The 17,813-nt window shown below is 47.6% G+C and overlaps 1 protein-coding gene across 3 annotated transcripts in view; it reads right to left on the bottom strand.

Annotated features, from left to right (window-relative positions):
* SS18 (SS18 subunit of BAF chromatin remodeling complex) overlaps positions 1 to 17,813 on the bottom strand; it is a 59,385-nt gene that overhangs the window by 40,683 nt on the left and 889 nt on the right. For 2 of the 3 annotated variants that reach the window (XM_029068768.2, XM_029068770.2), the window contains exons 2-3: positions 11,269 to 11,345; positions 7,726 to 7,810 (exon numbers count right to left, since the gene is read on the bottom strand). In XM_029068768.2, coding sequence (XP_028924601.1) covers positions 7,726 to 7,810; positions 11,269 to 11,345 — 162 coding nt within the window. Of the gene's footprint in view, positions 1 to 7,725; positions 7,811 to 11,268; positions 11,346 to 12,189; positions 12,257 to 17,813 lie in introns of those variants that run through there. The other variant, XM_029068769.2, reaches the window with a different exon arrangement.

Genomic DNA, 17,813 nt, shown 5'->3' with positions numbered 1-17,813 from the left:
ACCTTCTGGGCGCTTACTTTGTGCAAAGCACCTTACTAAGCGCTTGGGAGAATACGACAGGGTCGACTGCCCAAAACATGACTGTAAGCCTAGAGTTACTGGATCATGAAATGAGCTCATACTCTTACAGCCCAGGGTGCTATGAAGACAAGTGCTGTTTTTTGAGTAAAATAAATTTGAACTGAATCCAAATTGCCAGCATTTTTTTTCCATATTCACCTGGGGTGGGGGGAGAATGAAACCTTATAGTCAGTCGTCTTTTTTTTTCAAATTGATCAAACAATTTGCATTTATTGAGTGCTTACGGTGTGCAGAACACTGTACTAAGCACTTGGAAGCGTACAACAGAATAATAACGGTGGTATTTGTTAAGTGCTATGTGCACAGCACTGTTCTAAGCGCTGGGGTAGATACAGGGTAATCAGGTTGTCCCAAGTGGGGCTCAGTCTTAATCTCCATTTTACAGATGAGGCAACTGAGGCACAGAGAAGTTGTGACTTGCCCACAGGCACACAGCAGACAAATGGTAGAGCCAGGATTCGAACCCCGACCTCTGACACCCAAGCCCGGGCTCTTTCCACTGAGCCACGCTGCTTCTCTTATAAAATAGAACAAAATGGTTAGGCACGCTCCCAGGCCACAACAAAACAAGTGACATTCTGGGTGTGAATGTCGGTTATGCAGCTATTCTCACATTTCAGCTAAAAAGACTTTGGGAATTTGGAAGAGTCAACAACGTTTAAATGCTCTGGGGGATTTATTTTTTATGCCAATTAAATTTAGCAATTAAAGATAAACATTTATTTTAGCTAGAAACTTCCATTAAAATTAAGTCAACAGCCAAATGGCCCCTGGGCGACGTTGCCAACTTTGGATCAATAATAACTTCCATATTCAACAGGTCGCTGCGTTCGAACAGTAACATCCTGAAGAGCAACTGACAGAAAGACTGCCGCAATTAGTTAAAAGTAGTCTGTGGAATATTTAAATATCAGGTTCGTTTCTATTTTATTGGAGTTTCACATTGAAAGCATAAAAAACCCACCATTTTCGGCCCGTCCTTTAACACCGCATTTTGAATTATTTTTAGAGTAGTCGCCACAAGGAGGCACCAAAATAACAGATTAAAAATAATCATTTTGATTCAACTAAAGGCTGCCTAAGTAGACGGCAATGAGCAACTGAACTTCAAAATCCGGTATTTTCTCCTCCCGCAATTTTCCATTACTTTAAATGTAAAAATAAGCCACGGAAAGCAGCCCTGATTGAGGCTACTGTGACTTTGGTATCAAGTAACTCTCTCGTGCGTGGGATCCGGGGTTGTAAACTCATCATGGGCAAGTACATCTGTCGACTTTGTCGTACTGGACTCTCCCGAGCGCTCAGTATATGCTCTGCACATGGTGAGAGCTCAAGGAATACCACAGATTGATTGGTTGGCTCTCTATGCCTTGGGCGCTTGGCATTCGTCAGACACCATGCCCTTATAAGACATCCTTATATAAGACATCTATAGATAGATGTATATAGTTATCTATAGATCTATATAGACGTATAGACATATATATAGGCATATAGATATCTACAGATCTATAGATATATATGAGACATATAGATATCCTTACATGTCTCATATATATCTATGTCTATATATCTATAGATATATAGACATATAATAACAATAATAATAATAATATTGGTATTTGTTAAGCGCTTACTATGTGCAGAGCACTGTTCTAAGCGCTGGGGTAGATACAGGGTAATCAGGTTGTCCCAAGTGGGGCTCACAGTCTTAATCCCCATTTTACAGATAAGGTAACTGAGGCACAGAGAAGTTAAGTGACTTGCCCACAGTCACACAGCTAACAAGTGGCAGACCGGGGATTCGAACCCATGATTTCTGACTCCCAGGCCCCTGCTCTTTCCACTGAGCCACGCTGCTTCCATATAGATATATATATAAGACATATAGATATCCTTATATAAGACATGTCCTTATAAGGACATGACCACGTCCTTATCCATAATTTATTTATTCCCTACTAATGTCCGTCTCCCCCTTTCGACTGTAAACTCGTCGTGGGTGGGGAACGTGCCCGCCAACTCTGTTGTACTGCACTCTCCCCAGCGCTTCGTACAGCGCTCTGCACATAATAAGCGCTCAATAAATATCACTGATGCAGATTGATGGTTCTCCGGACTGGGAGAGCAGTGGGCTGAACGGGAGGATTTACAGGACAAAAGACTTTTAGTTGCACGTGATCGCTGATCTTGGACAGCGCTGGATTGCAAAGCCAAATGATATTCTGTAAACTGGTTCCCGGTTAGATTGCCACTGGAAGGCCAGAAAGGTCAACTGATTTGTCTGCTTCATATATATGTGTATGTATGGATATAATTATATATGTGTGTGTGTGCATATATATACATATATATATATGCATACGTATAGATATATGTACGTGTTTATGAATATATGCATATGTATTTAATCATATATATATACACTTATGTGTATATATATATACATACATGATGCATTATTCCACAGCTACTGTGCTGAAGCAGACGAATGTACATGTGTCCGTAAATATACGCAATCTAATTTATCTGTAATTTATTTATTTACTCATATAAATAAGAGCTCATCTGCTCTTTGGCAAAGACTGAGCAAAACGAAGAGAAGGAGGATGGCTTAGTGGATAAGGCCCGGGCCTGGGAGTCAGAAGGACCTGCGTTCTAAACTCAGCTTGACTGCTGGGTGACCTTGGGCCAGTCACTTCACTTCTCAGGGCCCCAGTCATCTCATCTGGAAAATGGGGATTAAGACCTTGAGCCCCTTGTGGGAGAGGCACTGTTTCCATCCTGATTTGCTCGTATCTACCCCTGGCATGTAGTAAATGCTTAACAAATACCGTAAAAATAAAAAAGGCAATAAAGTCCCAACTGCATGGTAGCTTGGCCCAGATGACTGCGGTTTTTGGTAAGCACTTATTATGTACCAAGCACCGTACTATGCGCTAGGGTGGATACAAGATAATCGGGCACCCCAAAGGACTCAAAGTAGAAGGAGGGAGAACTGGTATTGAATCTTCAATTGTGAGGGAACTGAGGCGCAGAGAGGTGAAGTGTTTGGGTGACCCAGCAGACAAGGGTGCGGGGCCAGGATTAGAGCCCAGGCTCTCTGACTCCCAGTGTGCCATCTGCCTGCTGTGTGACCTTGGCTAAGTCACTTAGCTTCTCTATGTCTCCATTTCCTCATTTGTACAACAGGGATTTAATACCCGCTCTTTCCTACTTAGAATGGCAGGCCCTGTGGGACGGGGACCATGAAAATCGGATCACTAACTCTGTTGTATTGCCCTCTCCCAAGCGCTTAGTTCAGGGCTGTGCACACAATAAGTGCTCAACAAATACCATAGATTGATCGATTGATTACAAACAGAATGTGTTCAGCCTCTAGACTGTAAGCACCCTGCAGGCGGGAAACCCGTCTACCAATTCTGTTGCACTGTACTCTCCCAGGTGCTTAGTACAGTGCTCTGCACACAGTAAGGGCTCAATAAATACCGCCGAATGAATGATGGGTTCAGTCCGGAAAAAGAGGGCAATACAACTACTTCTTGTGTCCGTTGAACTTTCTGAAGCGTTCAGAATAGAGCCAGGAGCAGGAGGCAGTCAAATACCGGGAGGATGTGTGCCTTGGGTGAGGAAGAGAAAAAGAAAGAGGAAGATAAATGGGAAACAACGAGAACAAGCTGAAAGGGGTGGGGGAAAGGAAATAAAAGACGTGAGTAAAAAGAGAGGGGAGAGGAGAGGCACGTGGGGATAAGAGGAAGGTCAAGGAAACCGAGGAGAGGAGGATGGGGGAGGAGAGGAGAGGAAAAGGGCGGGAGGAGGGAAAGAAGAGAGAGGGAAAATGAGGGGGAAAGAATGGGAGAAGCAAGAGACGCAGACAGTGAGGAAAAACACAACAATCCCCATCTTTCTGCATGGCTTCCGGTGAATTACTAGCAAATTAGGTGGAAATAACTGAATATTCTCAATCTTTAATTTGAGGAATTTAACGACTGATTATCGGACCCCAAAACGTGCAACGTCGGGGATGTCACGAGTTCAGTAAATGACTATTTTATTATTTGATCATAAGAGTGCCTTCGGGGAGGCAAATGTTGCCAGGGGAGTGATTTCTGGAGGCCTATTAGAGCCGGAAATGTAGCTGAACAGAAAATGAGACGTTCGATTAAGGAAGTTCTTATTCCTAGGACCGTTCCTCATCCTCTTGAATCCAATTTGTGTACCAAAAACGTTATCGATCTTCACCGGAAAAAGGAACTAATTGTTCACGGAGCGGCATCGAACTGGCACTTACTTAAAAATAGGGACTGCCTAAACTTACTACTGTCAATAAACTTAGTCCCGAAAATACCCCAGCAATTTAACAACCTTAATTAGAATGCTAAGTTTACCACTTTAGTATTACTATGGGGGAAAGAACCCTGAGATACAATCCTCAACATTAATGGTATCTATTGAGCGCCAACTATATGCAAAGCATCATTATTACCATCATCGATGGTACTGACCGAGTGCTTACTATGAGAAGGGCACTGTACTAAGCGCTTGGGAGAGGTAAAAGACAGCAGAGTTGACAGACACGCTCCCTGCCCACAATGACCTTGCAGTCTAGAGGGGCAACGTACGAACGTAGGTCAGGGGTTCTGATCTCGGCTCCGCCACTTGTCTGCTGTGTGGCCTTGGGTAAGTCACTTCACTTCTCTGGGCCTCAGTCCTTCATCTGTAAAATGTGGATTAAGACTGTGAACCCCATTCGGGACAAGGACCGTGCCTAACCCGACTCGCTTGTACTCACCCCAGCGCTTAATACATTGCCTGGCACACCTAAGCGCTTAACAAGTATCACAATTATTATTATTACAGAGGCCAAGTGGACAGAGGATGGACATGGGAGTTAGAGACCCAGCTCTACCACTTGCCCACTGCGGGACCTTGGGCAAGTCCCTTTATCTTCTTGGGGCCACGGTTTCCTCATCTGTAAAATGGGAATTAAATACTCCTCTGTCTTTGACTGTGAGCCCGGTGTGGGAGAGAGACTGGGTCTGACTTGACCCATTGTTCAGAGCGCACTGGTACACAGCAGGCACTTAATACCCACCATAACTTATTAAGGACCACTGACGAGAACAGCGAAGGGGTGATGGACACTGCGGGTACAGCCTACTGACTTCTCCGATTCCGCCAATCACATCCAGCGACTCACAGTCCGGCCTCCTTGGTAAGGAAAAACCCAGGACCGTGCCAGATGATGCTGTCCGTATTCCGGCATCCTCAGGAATGGGACCGTGATTCAACCCCCCGGACCCTCCACTCTCCTAACCCCTGGGAATTTCTCTGTTCGGCATGTGCCCGGCGGGCGGGAAAAGACTTCTTCCATTTGGCTATTCGTCCCAGAAAATGTAAATTCTGTAGCCAACTCTCCATCCTGCTAGCCACCAGTCAAGCTCACTGAAAAAAGAAAAAAATTTGAGAAATCTCTCACTGCTTCGACTGGAGAGGCAGCACGGCCCCGTGGTAGGAGCCCGGGCTTGGCAGTCAGAGGACGTGCGTTCTAATCCTGGCTCCGCCACGTGACACTGTCCCCGCCCCAGGTGGGGCTCACAAGTCTCAAACCCCATTTTGGGCAAATCACTTCACTTCTCTGGGACTCAGGCAGCTCATCCGTAAAAATGTGAGCCCCATGTGGGATGAGGGCTCTGTCCAACCTGATTACCCTGTATCTAGTCCTGCGCTTAGAACGGTGCTCGGCACATAGCAAGCACTTAATACCATTATTGGGTGCGTTTCTGACTGCAGTTCAGAGGCACCACCAAGACAGCTGACTGAATGAGATGTCAAAGCTGAAGTTGCCAAATTTGGCTTGCCTTCTTATTTCTCTTCCCGTCACTTCTGTCTCCTCCAATTTATTTTTCCTCCAGCTTCCATATTAGTCCTCCCCCAATTTATTGAGACTGTGAGCCCCAGAGGGACAGAGACTGTGTCTAACTCTATTTGCTTGTAACCAGCCCAGCGATTAGTACAGTGCCTGGCACAAACTAAGCACTTAACAAATACATTATTACTAATTAAGTACTTATTTTGTGCAGCACTGTTCTAAGCACCAGGAGAGGACACACAGGTGGGAATTAGACACAGTCTCTACCCAAAACCCTATCCTTAAGGAGTCTACAATTTTAGGGGCACATCATCAAAGGTATTAATAATGATGGCATTTGTTAAGCGCTTACTATGTGCCAAGCACTGTTCTAAGCGCTGAGGTAGTTAGAAGGTAATCAGGTTGCCCCACATGGGGCTCACGGTCCTTAATCCCCATTTTATCGTTGAGATAACTGAGGCACCGAGAATAATAACAATAATATTGGTATTTCTTTAGCGCTTACTATGTGCCGAGCACTGTTCTAAGCGCTGGGGTAGATACAGGGTAATCAGGTTGTCCCACTTGAGGCTCACAGTCTTCATCCTCATTTTACAGATGAGGTAACTGAGGCACCGAGAAGTGAAGTGACTTGCCCAAAGTCACAGCGCTGACAAGTGGTGGAGCCGGGATTAGAACCCACGACCTCTGACTCCAAGCCTGGGCTCTTTCCACTAAGCAGAGCACTGTACTAAGGGCTTAAGCACCCTTGCCTCTCCAAAACCATACGTATCGCCATCCAGGTGACTGTGGATTTGCTAATAATAGTAATAATAATACCAGCGTGGAAGGTAGCAATGATAAACCATTTCCGTATTTTTCCCAAGAAAACTCTATGGTTACACCACCAGAGCGACTGCAGATGGAGAACGGGGCGTTCCGGGAGCGATGTGTCGCTATGGGTCAGAAACGACTCGACGGCATAAGACACGTGGTATTCGGTAAGGGGCTAGTACGCGCCAAGCACTAAACTAAGCGCTGGTGTAGATACGAGATAATCAGGTCCCATATGGGGCTCACAGCCTACGTAAGAGGGAGAACAGGTATAATAATGATATTTGTTAAGCCCCTTACTCTGTGCCAGGCTCTGTACTAAGCGCTGGGGGAGATGCAAGAATCGGGTTGGGCAGAGTCCCTGCCCCATAGGGTGCTCACAGACTTCATCCCCAATTTACAGATGAGGTAACTGAGGCACAGAGAAGTTAAGTTGAGAAGCAGCGTGGCTCAGTGGAAAGAGCCCCGGCTTGGGAATCAGAGGTCATGGGATCGAATCCCGGCTCTACCACTTGTAAGCTGTGTGACTGTGGGCAAGTCACTTAACTTCTCTGTGCCTCACTTACCTCATCTGTAAAATGGGGATTAACTGTGAGCCTCACGTGGGACAACCTGATGACCCTGTATTTACCCCAGCGCTTAGAACTGTGCTCTGCACCTAGTAAGCGCTTAACAAATACCAACATTATTATTATTAAGTGACTCGCCCAAGGCCACGCAGCCAACAAGTGGCGGAGCCGGGATTAGGACCCAGGTTCTCTGGCTCTCGGGCCCGGGCTCCATCCACTAGGCCACGCACGGCGCTTGGCCGCCACAGCAAAGGGACGGGAGAGGGGAGGGCAAAGGCAGGGAAGGCGTAACACGATCCGTTTGGAAACACACCGCGCTGGCAAAGCGCGGCAGGCTGCTTCGGCAGGCTGCGAGTACCTGTAACTCTTTCTGCTTTTAGACGTACTTACAGCTGGTAGAAGCGACTGCATGTTCTGATTGGAGTCTGCTATCGTAGCCAGGTAGACCAGGTTTGTGTGTAACATCTGTTGATACCTAGCGAAATAAAACAAGTCTCCTTGAAAAGTGAAGCATTTCTCCCCGCTCACTTACATAAATTCCTTCCGATGTACTTTCTGAGTGCTCACTGTGCACAAAGCTCTTTCCTAAGCGCTTGGGAGAGTACCATATAACAGCAGCCGCACAACGAGCTCAAATGTGATCTTGGAAAGTAGTGAACAGACGCATTTTAGGATCAGCAGGGCATCAGTAGAATTTTCCCCTTTTCCATTAGCTCGCAAGCTCTCAGGGAACGGGAAGACGCCTTGGCCTCTGGTTTCACTGTTACTTTCCAAAGAAGGAAGAGCCGAGTAGACGCAAGTTTGATCTTTGCGGTCACTCTGCTTTCCCCTTCCGGGGCCGCGAGGGGATTGCGAATCCGGACCCAATTACTGGACTCTGCTAGGATAGAGAAACAAAGGGGAAAAAACCCACCCCTTCTTCTCTGTTCGCTGCTGCAGCAGCAGAGAACCTGTGGCCCCCGAGCCTGGCAGCGCATGGGCTGGGCAGGCGCAGGATTAAAAAAACTGCGGAAAAATCTGTCAGTTGCTCGCTCCTGATTCCGACGGAGAAAATGTTACAACGTATCGGTCAGGAGATTCGAGGAAAGAAAACATCCAACGCTGACTACCACTGGCTTTCACTTATTCATTCAATCGTATTTACTGAGCGCTTACCGTGCGCCAGGCACTGTACTGAGCACTTGCAAGAGTACGACGCAGCAACGAGCAGACGCATTCCCTGCCCACAGCGAGCTCACAGTCTCAAGGGGTTTCTACGGGGAATAAAGATTACCCTTCTTCAAAACCCAGCAAAATCTTTTCACTGCTCGGAGACGATTTCAAAGAGGCGGATCCAGACTTTAAGCTCGTTCCCGTTTTTATAAGTAACAGACTGATTTAAAGAAAGAGGATTAAAAGCGTTAGCACCTCCCAGAAGACTGATCTGTGACCCATCAACAGGGACTGTGAGAAAAGAGGCTTGAAACAAATTTTAAAAAAGATAAACTTGTGCAAAATGTGGTCTTTCTTTGACACTCAAGTATTTTCTTATCTGATTCCAGTCACTCCAGAATTTCCTTCCCTTGCATTTATATCTCCGTAAACTGGATTTGTTATTTGTGAACTTTATTTTCTTGGTCATACTAATGAATTTTAGGACTGTCCTTTTTTTAGGGTATCTGTTAAGTCAATCATATTTACTGAACGCTGACTACGTGCAGAGCCCTGTACTAGGCGCTGGAGAGAGTGCAATATAAGAGTGTAACAAATACACATCCCTACCCACAACGAGCTTACGTTCTAGAGGACAACTTGAGGCGGTTGTTCGGTATTATGTGCCAGGCACCTATAAAAGACAAGCAGGTTGGACACGGTCCATGTCCCCCGTAGGGCTCAAAGTCTTAAGCTCCACTGTGCAGATGAGGTAACTGAGGCTCAGCGAAGTTTAGTGACTTGCCCAAGGCCATGCAACAGACAAGTGGCAGCCCTTCTCCCCCTTGAGACAGTAAGCTGCTTAAAAGGAAGGCACTGTCTCCTTGCCTCTAGACCACAAGCTCACTGTGGGCAGGGAAGATGCTGACCAAGTCTGTTGTACCATACTCTCCCACGTGCTCTGCACATAGTAAGCGCTCCTTAAATACCATCAATTGCTCATCGCCCCGACTCCCTCCCTCTGCTCTACCCCCCTCCCTGTCCCACAGCACCTATGTACATTTTTTATTCTATTTATTAATGATGCATATATATCTATAATCCTATATCTTGATGCTGTTGATGCCTGTTTACTTGTACTTGTTTTGTTGTCTGTCTCCCCGCTTCTAGACTGTGAGCCCGTTGTCGAGTAGCGATTGTCTCTGTTACTGAATTGTACTTTCCAAGCGCTTAGTACAGTGCTCTGCACACACAGTAAGCACTCCGTAAATATGATTTAATGAAGCAGCGTGGCTCAGTGGAAAGAGCATGGGCGTTGGAGTCAGGGCTCACGAGTTCGAATCCCAGCTCTGCCACTTGGCTGTGTGACTGTGGGCAAGTCACTTAACTTCTCTGTGCCTCAGTTCCCTCATCTGTAAAATGGGGATCAAGACTGTGAGCCCCACGTGGGACAACCTGATTCCCCTATGTCTACCCCAGCGCTTAGAACAGTGCTCGGCACATAGTAAGCGCTTAACAAATACCAACATTATTATTATTATTATTAATGAATAAGCCCGCCTTTCCTCTTCAGCCACTCCCTTCTGCGTCGCCCTGACTTGCTCCCTTTATTCATCCCCGCTTCCCACCCCTCGGCACTCATGTCCAGATCCGTAATTTTACTGGTTTATATTAACGTCCGTCTCCCCGTCTGGACTGTAAGCTCTCTACGGGCAGGGACTGTCTCTACTTATCGTTACCCCGTGCGCTCCCGAGCGCTTAGTTCAGTGCTCCGCCCGCGGTAATCGCTCAATCAATATGAACGACACATGGAGGGAGAAGAGAGCGTAGAGGGGGACGACTGCAGCTGCGTAAGCTTCCCTCTGCCCTTGCCAGGGCTGTTTGAGGAAAGCCGCTGTCCGGGAGGAGTGAGGCTGTTCGTTGGGGTAAAAGGGCCACTCCTGTCGTCGACCCCGTCACCGGCTGGACGTGGAGAGAACGGGAGTCAAGCCATGCTGAGCGTAAGCAAGGCGTCACGAGCGACGCTCTGCCCAAGTTCCCCCTTAATCCGGCCCGGCCCTCGGCTCGTCCCCCTCCTCCCACCCTGGCCGACCTCGTTCCGGTGGCAGGAGCCGAAGCCGAGGCGGGTGGGCCCGGAAGACAAACCCCGCTCGTGGACGTGTCCGGGGCCTAGCGTCGGACCCGATCAGGGGACAGACTGGCTCCGGACGGCCGGTGTCCGCCCCCGCCTCCGCAGAGGGCTCCTCAACACTTAGTGAAGCGCTTAGTACAGTGCTCTGCACAGAGTAAGCGCTCAATAAATACCACTGAATGAACACCTGGTGCCTCCCCCCAGCTCTTTATCGTTGGCGTCTACCCGCTCATCGCGGAGGGTACGTTTTTAAAGTTAGCTCTGGGGCAGAGCCACCGCTGAGAATCGTCCTTCCGTTCGGACATCATCACCCGTCACTGAATTCGCGCCCGAGTACCCTTCGATCGTTACCTTAAAAACAATACGGATGCGATCAACTCACGGCCGCTTCGTTCCGTATCATCCTTGGCAACGTTTTGGAACCCAGCTGGAAAACCTCGATGATAAAGCTGCCTCATTTTCCCACTGATTATTCGCCGTACAAACCTGGAGCTATTCTAGGGTCTGGAGTTTGTACAGTGAACATATCTCTCCGTTCTAAATTCTATCCCCCCCTCCACCAGCTACCCTTTGGAAATCTCACTTCTGAAAACCTCGATCCTCTCTGAAAGAAAAGTTTAACTCTCACATAAACAGTCAGTACCGAGAACAAAAGAAAATTCAGATCTTACTGAGAGCACTCTGAGGTCTTGCCTTTATTCTGATAGTCCATTATACATTGAATAAGGTGGTTATTTTCATCCAGCATCTGAAATGAAAAAGTCTGACGTTAATGACGGCTGGAAATATTTCTAGATGGATTTCGATGCGGGTGCTTACAGACAGATAATTCTCAGACCCAAAAGAATCTCACATCAAAAAAACGCACAGACGAAACATGGAAAAGGGACTCAATCTGCAATTTTTTTTTCATTTACGCTTCACGTCTAAAATGGTACTCTCCCTACAATCAAGTTTTAAAGCCCTTAAAAACCTTAACTATGGCAGAGTTGAAGGGGTGGTGGTGTTTTTTAAAGCTTAATTATCCCAAAGCTTTGAGCTACAGATAAAATATCTTAACTTTTAAAAACTGGAGGCAGACAGGCAACCAACAGTTGTTAAAACCCTCTCCATCCCCTAAAGACTGAATCTTTGGGCCGACTTTAAAAGGTATTGGCAATCTTTGAATAAATACTTTTTCAAGTCTGCACCAAAGAATCAGTCTAATGGGTCTTTTGACTCCACTGAGTAAGGCCTCATTGTTTAAAATAGAAGAATAAACAATGAAGTCTTCATATAGCAAACACGACTCAGCCCGAAAGTTCAGGCGTTTTCAAATTCGTGGTATTCACTGAGCACCTGTTCTGCGCAGAATACTGGACTAAGCACTTGGGAGAGTAGAACAGACTAAGTAATCATAATCCCTATCCTCACGGAGTTTCTAGTGGGGGGTATCTAATTTACAGTCTGATATCGATTCCTTAGTCCTCTCATGTCAATTATCACCATCCCGTGCCTTCCCGGGGTTATTAATGGCATACATGACTTGCCAGCCCAGTGTTTCATTTCATAGTTTGTCACCGATATTTCACGATTTGTCACCGATCACGTACCTTGCGTTTCACAGAAGCGAAACCAAAGCCCAGGGCAGTGTCCTTTGACTAAGACGTGTTTTGGCGGTGTAGTGTTTTAAAAGGGAATCCTAGGGTGGGAAGGACCTTGAAACGTCATCTTAACCCACCTTGTTTTCCAACCAAGCCACAGCCGAACCACCTCAGATGCCTCATAAACGATCCCATTTCGGAAAACCATCTCCCTCACCAAACCATTCCAACGTCTGCCCACCTGCACCACCAAGAAATTCCTTCTACCACAGTTTTACCCCCTCTTTCTTGCCTCACTAATAATGACGCTGATATCTGTTAAGCGCTTACTCTGTGCAGAGCTCTGTTCTAAGTGCTGGGGTGGATACAGGGTCATCAGATTGTCCCACGGGTCTTAATCCCCATTTTACAGATGAGGTAACTGAGGCACGGAGAAGTGGAGCACCAATTCAGGACTCCCCCGAAGACAGGGCCTAGTGGATAGAGCCCGGGACCGGGAATTCTAATTCCAGCTCCGCCCCTTGCCTGTCGTGTGACCTTGGGGAAGTCACTTCACTTCTCTGTGCCTGCTTCCTCATCTGTAAAACCACCTCTTCTCCCTCCCCGCTCGACTGTGAGTTCATTCATTCAATAGTATTTATTGAGCACTTACTATGTGCAAAGCACTGTACTAAGCGCTTGGAATGGACAAATCGGCAACAGATAGAGACAATCCCTGCCCACTGACGGGCTTACGGTCTAATCGGGGGAGACGGACAGACAAGAACAATAGCAATAAACAATCAAGGGGATGTGCATCTCATTAAAACAATAGCAATAAACAGAACTAAGGGGATGTACATCTCATTAACAAAATAAATAGGGTAATAAAAAATATATATAAGTGAGCGGACGAGCACAGTGCGGAGGGGAGGGGAAGGGAGAGGGGGAGGAGCAGAGGGAAAGTGGGGGAAAAGGGGGCTTAGCTGAGGAGAGGTGAAGGGGGGGAAGAGGGGGAGCAGAGGGAAAAGGGGGGGGGGGGTCTGTCTGGGAAGGCTTCTTGGAGGAGGTGAGCTCTCAGTAGGGCTTTGAAGAGGGAAAGAGAGTCAGTTTGGCGGAGGTGAGGAGGGAGGGCGTTCCAGGACCGGGTCGAAGGCGGGACAGGCGAGACCGGGGGACGGTGAGGAGGTGGGCGGCAGAGGAGCAGAGGTGAGTTCTGTGCGGGAGAGGCACCGGGCCAGAATCGATTTGCGAAACAGCGTGGCCGAGCGGGTCGAGCGGGGGCCTGGGAGCCGGAAGGCTCTGGGTTCCCATCCCGGCTCCTCCACTGGGCCCGCTGTGAGACCTCGGACAAGTCACTTCTCCGTGCCTCAGTTCCCTCACCTGCAAAATGGGGATTAGGACTGCGAGCCCTAGGTGGGACAGGGACCCGATTACCCTGTACCTCCCCCAGCGCTGCGTACCGTGTCTGGCGCACTGTAAGCTCTAAAGAAATACCGCAATTCTTATTCTATACCCCGGTGCCTGGCACACAGTAAGCGCTTAACAAATATCACAATTCATATTATTTTACGGATAACCATCCCCATCTGATGGGATATTTTTCAGAGTCCCCGCTGAGGTCTGAGGACAAACAGAATCGCCTGGTAGACGTCCACCTGAATCCCACCGGCCAAGCGTGCCGATATACGACAGGCTCGTCAGGCAATCGGCCAATGGTATTTATTGAACACTCACTGTGTGTGGAGCACTGTACTGAGCGCTTAGGAGACTACAATAAGACACCAGCACTGCTCTTAGGGAGTCTGTACTCCAGGGGAAGGCCAACATTAAAAGAAATTACAGATAGGAGAGGCACAAAACCACCTGGGTAAGTGATGATGATAATAGTGGTATCCGTTAGGCGCTTACTATGTGCCGAGCACTGTGCAACGCAAGACACAAGATCATCGGGGCTCAGTGGAAAGAGCCCGGGCTCGGGAGTCAGAGGTCACGGGTTCGAATCCCAGCTCTGCCACTTGTCAGCTGGGTGACTGTGGGCAAGTCACTTCTCTGTGCCTCAGTTCCCTCATCTGTGAAATGGGGATGAGGACTGTGAGCCTCACGTGGGACCACCTGATGACCCTGCATCTATCCCAGCGCTCAGAACAGTGCTCTGCACATAGTAGGCGCTTAACACATACCAACACCATTATCATCATCGGGTTCGACTGAGTCTCTGATGCCGACACACTGCGCTGTCCCACACGTAATAACAGCGGTGGCACCTGTTAAGCGCTTACTAGGTGCCAGGCACTGTACTAAGCGCTGGGGTGGTTACAAGCAAATGGGGTGGGCCACAGTCCCGGTCCCACGTGGGGCTCGCAGTCTCAATCCCCATTTTACAGAGGAGGTAGCTGAGGCCCAGAGGAGTGAAGTGACTTGGCCAAGGTCACACGGCGGACGGGTGGCCGGAGCTCAGGCTGCTCGTGGGCAGCGACTGAGACCACCAACTCTCGTGGCTCAGTGGAAAGAGCATGGGCTTGGGAGTCAGAGGTCATGAGTTCGAATCCCAGCTCTGCCACTTGTCAACTGTGTGACTGTGGGCAAGTCACTTCACTTCTCTGTGCCTCAGTTACCTCATCCGTAAAATGGGGACTAAGACTGCGAGCCCCAGGTGGGACAACCTGATTCCCCTGTGTCTACCCCAGCGCTTAGAACAGTGCTCTGCACATAGTAAGCGCTTAACAAATACCAACATTATTATTATTATTTATTAAGCGCTTACTATGTGCCAGACGCTGTACTAAGCAGTGGGGTAGACACAAGCTCATCTGGTGGGACACAGTCCACGCCCCGTTCATTCAATTCAATCGTATTTATTGAGCGCTTACTATGTGCAGAGCACTGTACTAAGCGCTTGGAATCTACAATTGGGCAACAGATCGAGACAATCGGGCATGGGGCTCAGTCATGGCCTCGTGGGTAGAGCGTGGGCCTGCGGGTCTAGGGTTCTAATCCCGACTCTCCCCCTTGTCTGCTGTGTGACCTCGGGCGAGTCGCTTCTCTGGGCCTCAGTTCCCTCATCTGCAAAATGGGGATTGAGGCCGAGCGTCTCGTGTGGGACAGGGGCTGAGTCCGATCCTATTTGTTCGTATCTGCCCCCGTGTTTAGTCCAGGGCCTGGCACACGGTAAGCGCTTAGAGAAGCAGCGTGGCTCAGGGGAAAGGGCCTGGGCTTGGGAGTCGGAGGTCGTAGGTTCGAATCCCGCTCGGCCCCTTAGCTGTGTGACCTTGGACAAGTCACTCAACCTCCCTGGGCCTCAGTTCCCTCATCTGTAAAATGGGGATGAAGACTGTGAGCCCCACGTGGGACAACCTGATGACCTTGTAGGGTGGCTCAGGGGAGAGAGCAAGGGCTTAAGAGTCATAGGTCACGGGTTCTAATCCTGGCTCCGCCACCTGTCAGCCGTGTGACTTTGGGCACATCACTTGACTTCTCGGTGCCTCAGGTACCTCATCTGTAAAATGGGGACTATGACTGTGAGCCTCACGTGGGACAACCTGATTATCCTGTATCTACCCCAGCGCTTGGAACAGTGCTCAGCACACAGTAAGCGCTTAACAAATACCGACATTATTATTATATCTAACCCAGCGCTTAGAACAAAGCTCAGCACACAGTAAGAGCTTAACAAATACCAACATTATCATTATTGCATCTCCCCCAGGGATGAGAACAGTGCTCGGCACATAGTAAGCGCTTAACAAATACCAACATTATTATTATTATTATTCTATCTACTCCAGCGTTTAGAACAGTGGTTGGTGCATAGTAAGCGCTTAACAAATACCAACATTATTATCATTATTGCATCTACCCCAGCGCTTAGAACAGTGCTCAGCACATAGTAGGCGTTTAGCAAATACCAACATTATTACTGTATCCACCACAGCGCTTAGAACAGTGCTCTGCACACAGTAAGCGCTTAACAAATACCGACATTATTATTGCATCTCCCCCAGCGCTTAGGACAGTGCTCGGCACATAGTAAGAGCTTAACAAATACCAACATTATTATTGTTATTGTTGCATCCACCACAGTGCTAAGAACAGTGGTCGGCGCATAGTAAGTGCTTAACAAATAACATTCTTATTGTATCTCCCCCAGCGCTTAGAACAGTGCTCAGCACATAGTAAGTGCTTAACAAATAACATTATCATCATTATTGCATCTCCCCCAGCCCTTAGAACAGTGCTCTGCACACAGTAAGAGCTTAACAAATACCCACATTATTGTTATTACTGTATCTCCCCCAGCACTTACAACAGTGCTCAGCACATAGTAAGCGCTTAACACCCACATTATTATTATTGTATCCACCCCAGCGCTTAGAACAATGCTCTGCACATAGTGAACGCTTAACAAATACCAACATTATTACTGCTATTATTGTCTCCACCCCAGGGCTGCGAACAGTGCTCTGCACATAGTGAGCACTTAAACACCAACATTATCATCGTTATTGTATCTTCCCCAGCGCTTAAAACAGTGCTCTGCAGATAGTGAGCACTTAAATACCAACATTATCATTATTGCATCTCCCCCAGCGTTTAGAACAGTGCTCTGCACATAGTGAGCACTTAAATGCCACCACTATTATCATTATTGCATCTCCCCCAGCGCTTAGAACAGTGTTCTGCAGATAGTGAGCACTTAAATACCAACATTATCATTATTGCGTCTCCCCCAGCGCTTAGAACAGTGCTCTGCACATAGTGAGCACTTAAATACCATTATTGCATCTCCCCCAGCGCTTAGAACTATGCTCTGCACATAGTGAGCACTTAAATACCAACATAATTATCATTATTGCGTCTCCCCCAGCGCTTAGAACAGTGCTCTGCACATAGTGAGCACTTAAATACCATTATTGCATCTCCCCCAGCGCTTAGAACTATGCTCTGCACATAGTGAGCACTTAAATACCATTATTGCATCTCCCCCAGCGCTTAGAACTATGCTCTGCACATAGTGAGCACTTAAATACCAACATAATTATCATTATTGCGTCTCCCCCAGCGCTTAAAACAGTGCTCTGCACACAGTGAGCGCTTAACAAATCCCAACATTATCATTGCATCTCCCCCAGCGCTTAGAACAGTGCTCTGCACATAGTGAGCACTTAAATGCCACCATTATCATTATTGCATCTCCCCCAGCGTTTAGAACAGTGCTCTGCAGATAGTGAGCACTTAAATACCAACATTATCATTATTGCGTCTCCCCCAGCGCTTAGAACAGTGCTCTGCACATAGTGAACACTTAAATACCATTACTGCATCTCCCCCAGCGCTTAGAACTATGCTCTGCACATAGTGAGCACTTAAATACCAACATAATTATCATTATTGCGTCTCCCCCAGCGCTTAGAACAGTGCTCTGCACATAGTGAGCACTTAAATACCATTATTGCATCTCCCCCAGCGCTTAGAACTATGCTCTGCACATAGTGAGCACTTAAATACCAACATAATTATCATTATTGCGTCTCCCCCAGCGCTTAAAACAGTGCTCTGCACACAGTGAGCGCTTAACAAATCCCAACATTATCATTGCATCTCCCCCAGCGCTTAGAACAGTGCTCTGCACATAGTGAGCACTTAAATGCCAC

Source organism: Ornithorhynchus anatinus, chromosome 7 (genome assembly GCF_004115215.2).
Source record: "Ornithorhynchus anatinus isolate Pmale09 chromosome 7, mOrnAna1.pri.v4, whole genome shotgun sequence".
NCBI lineage: Eukaryota > Metazoa > Chordata > Mammalia > Monotremata > Ornithorhynchidae > Ornithorhynchus > Ornithorhynchus anatinus.
The sequence above is the reverse complement of the archived record's forward strand: the minus strand, read 5'-3'. Positions and strand labels throughout refer to the sequence as shown.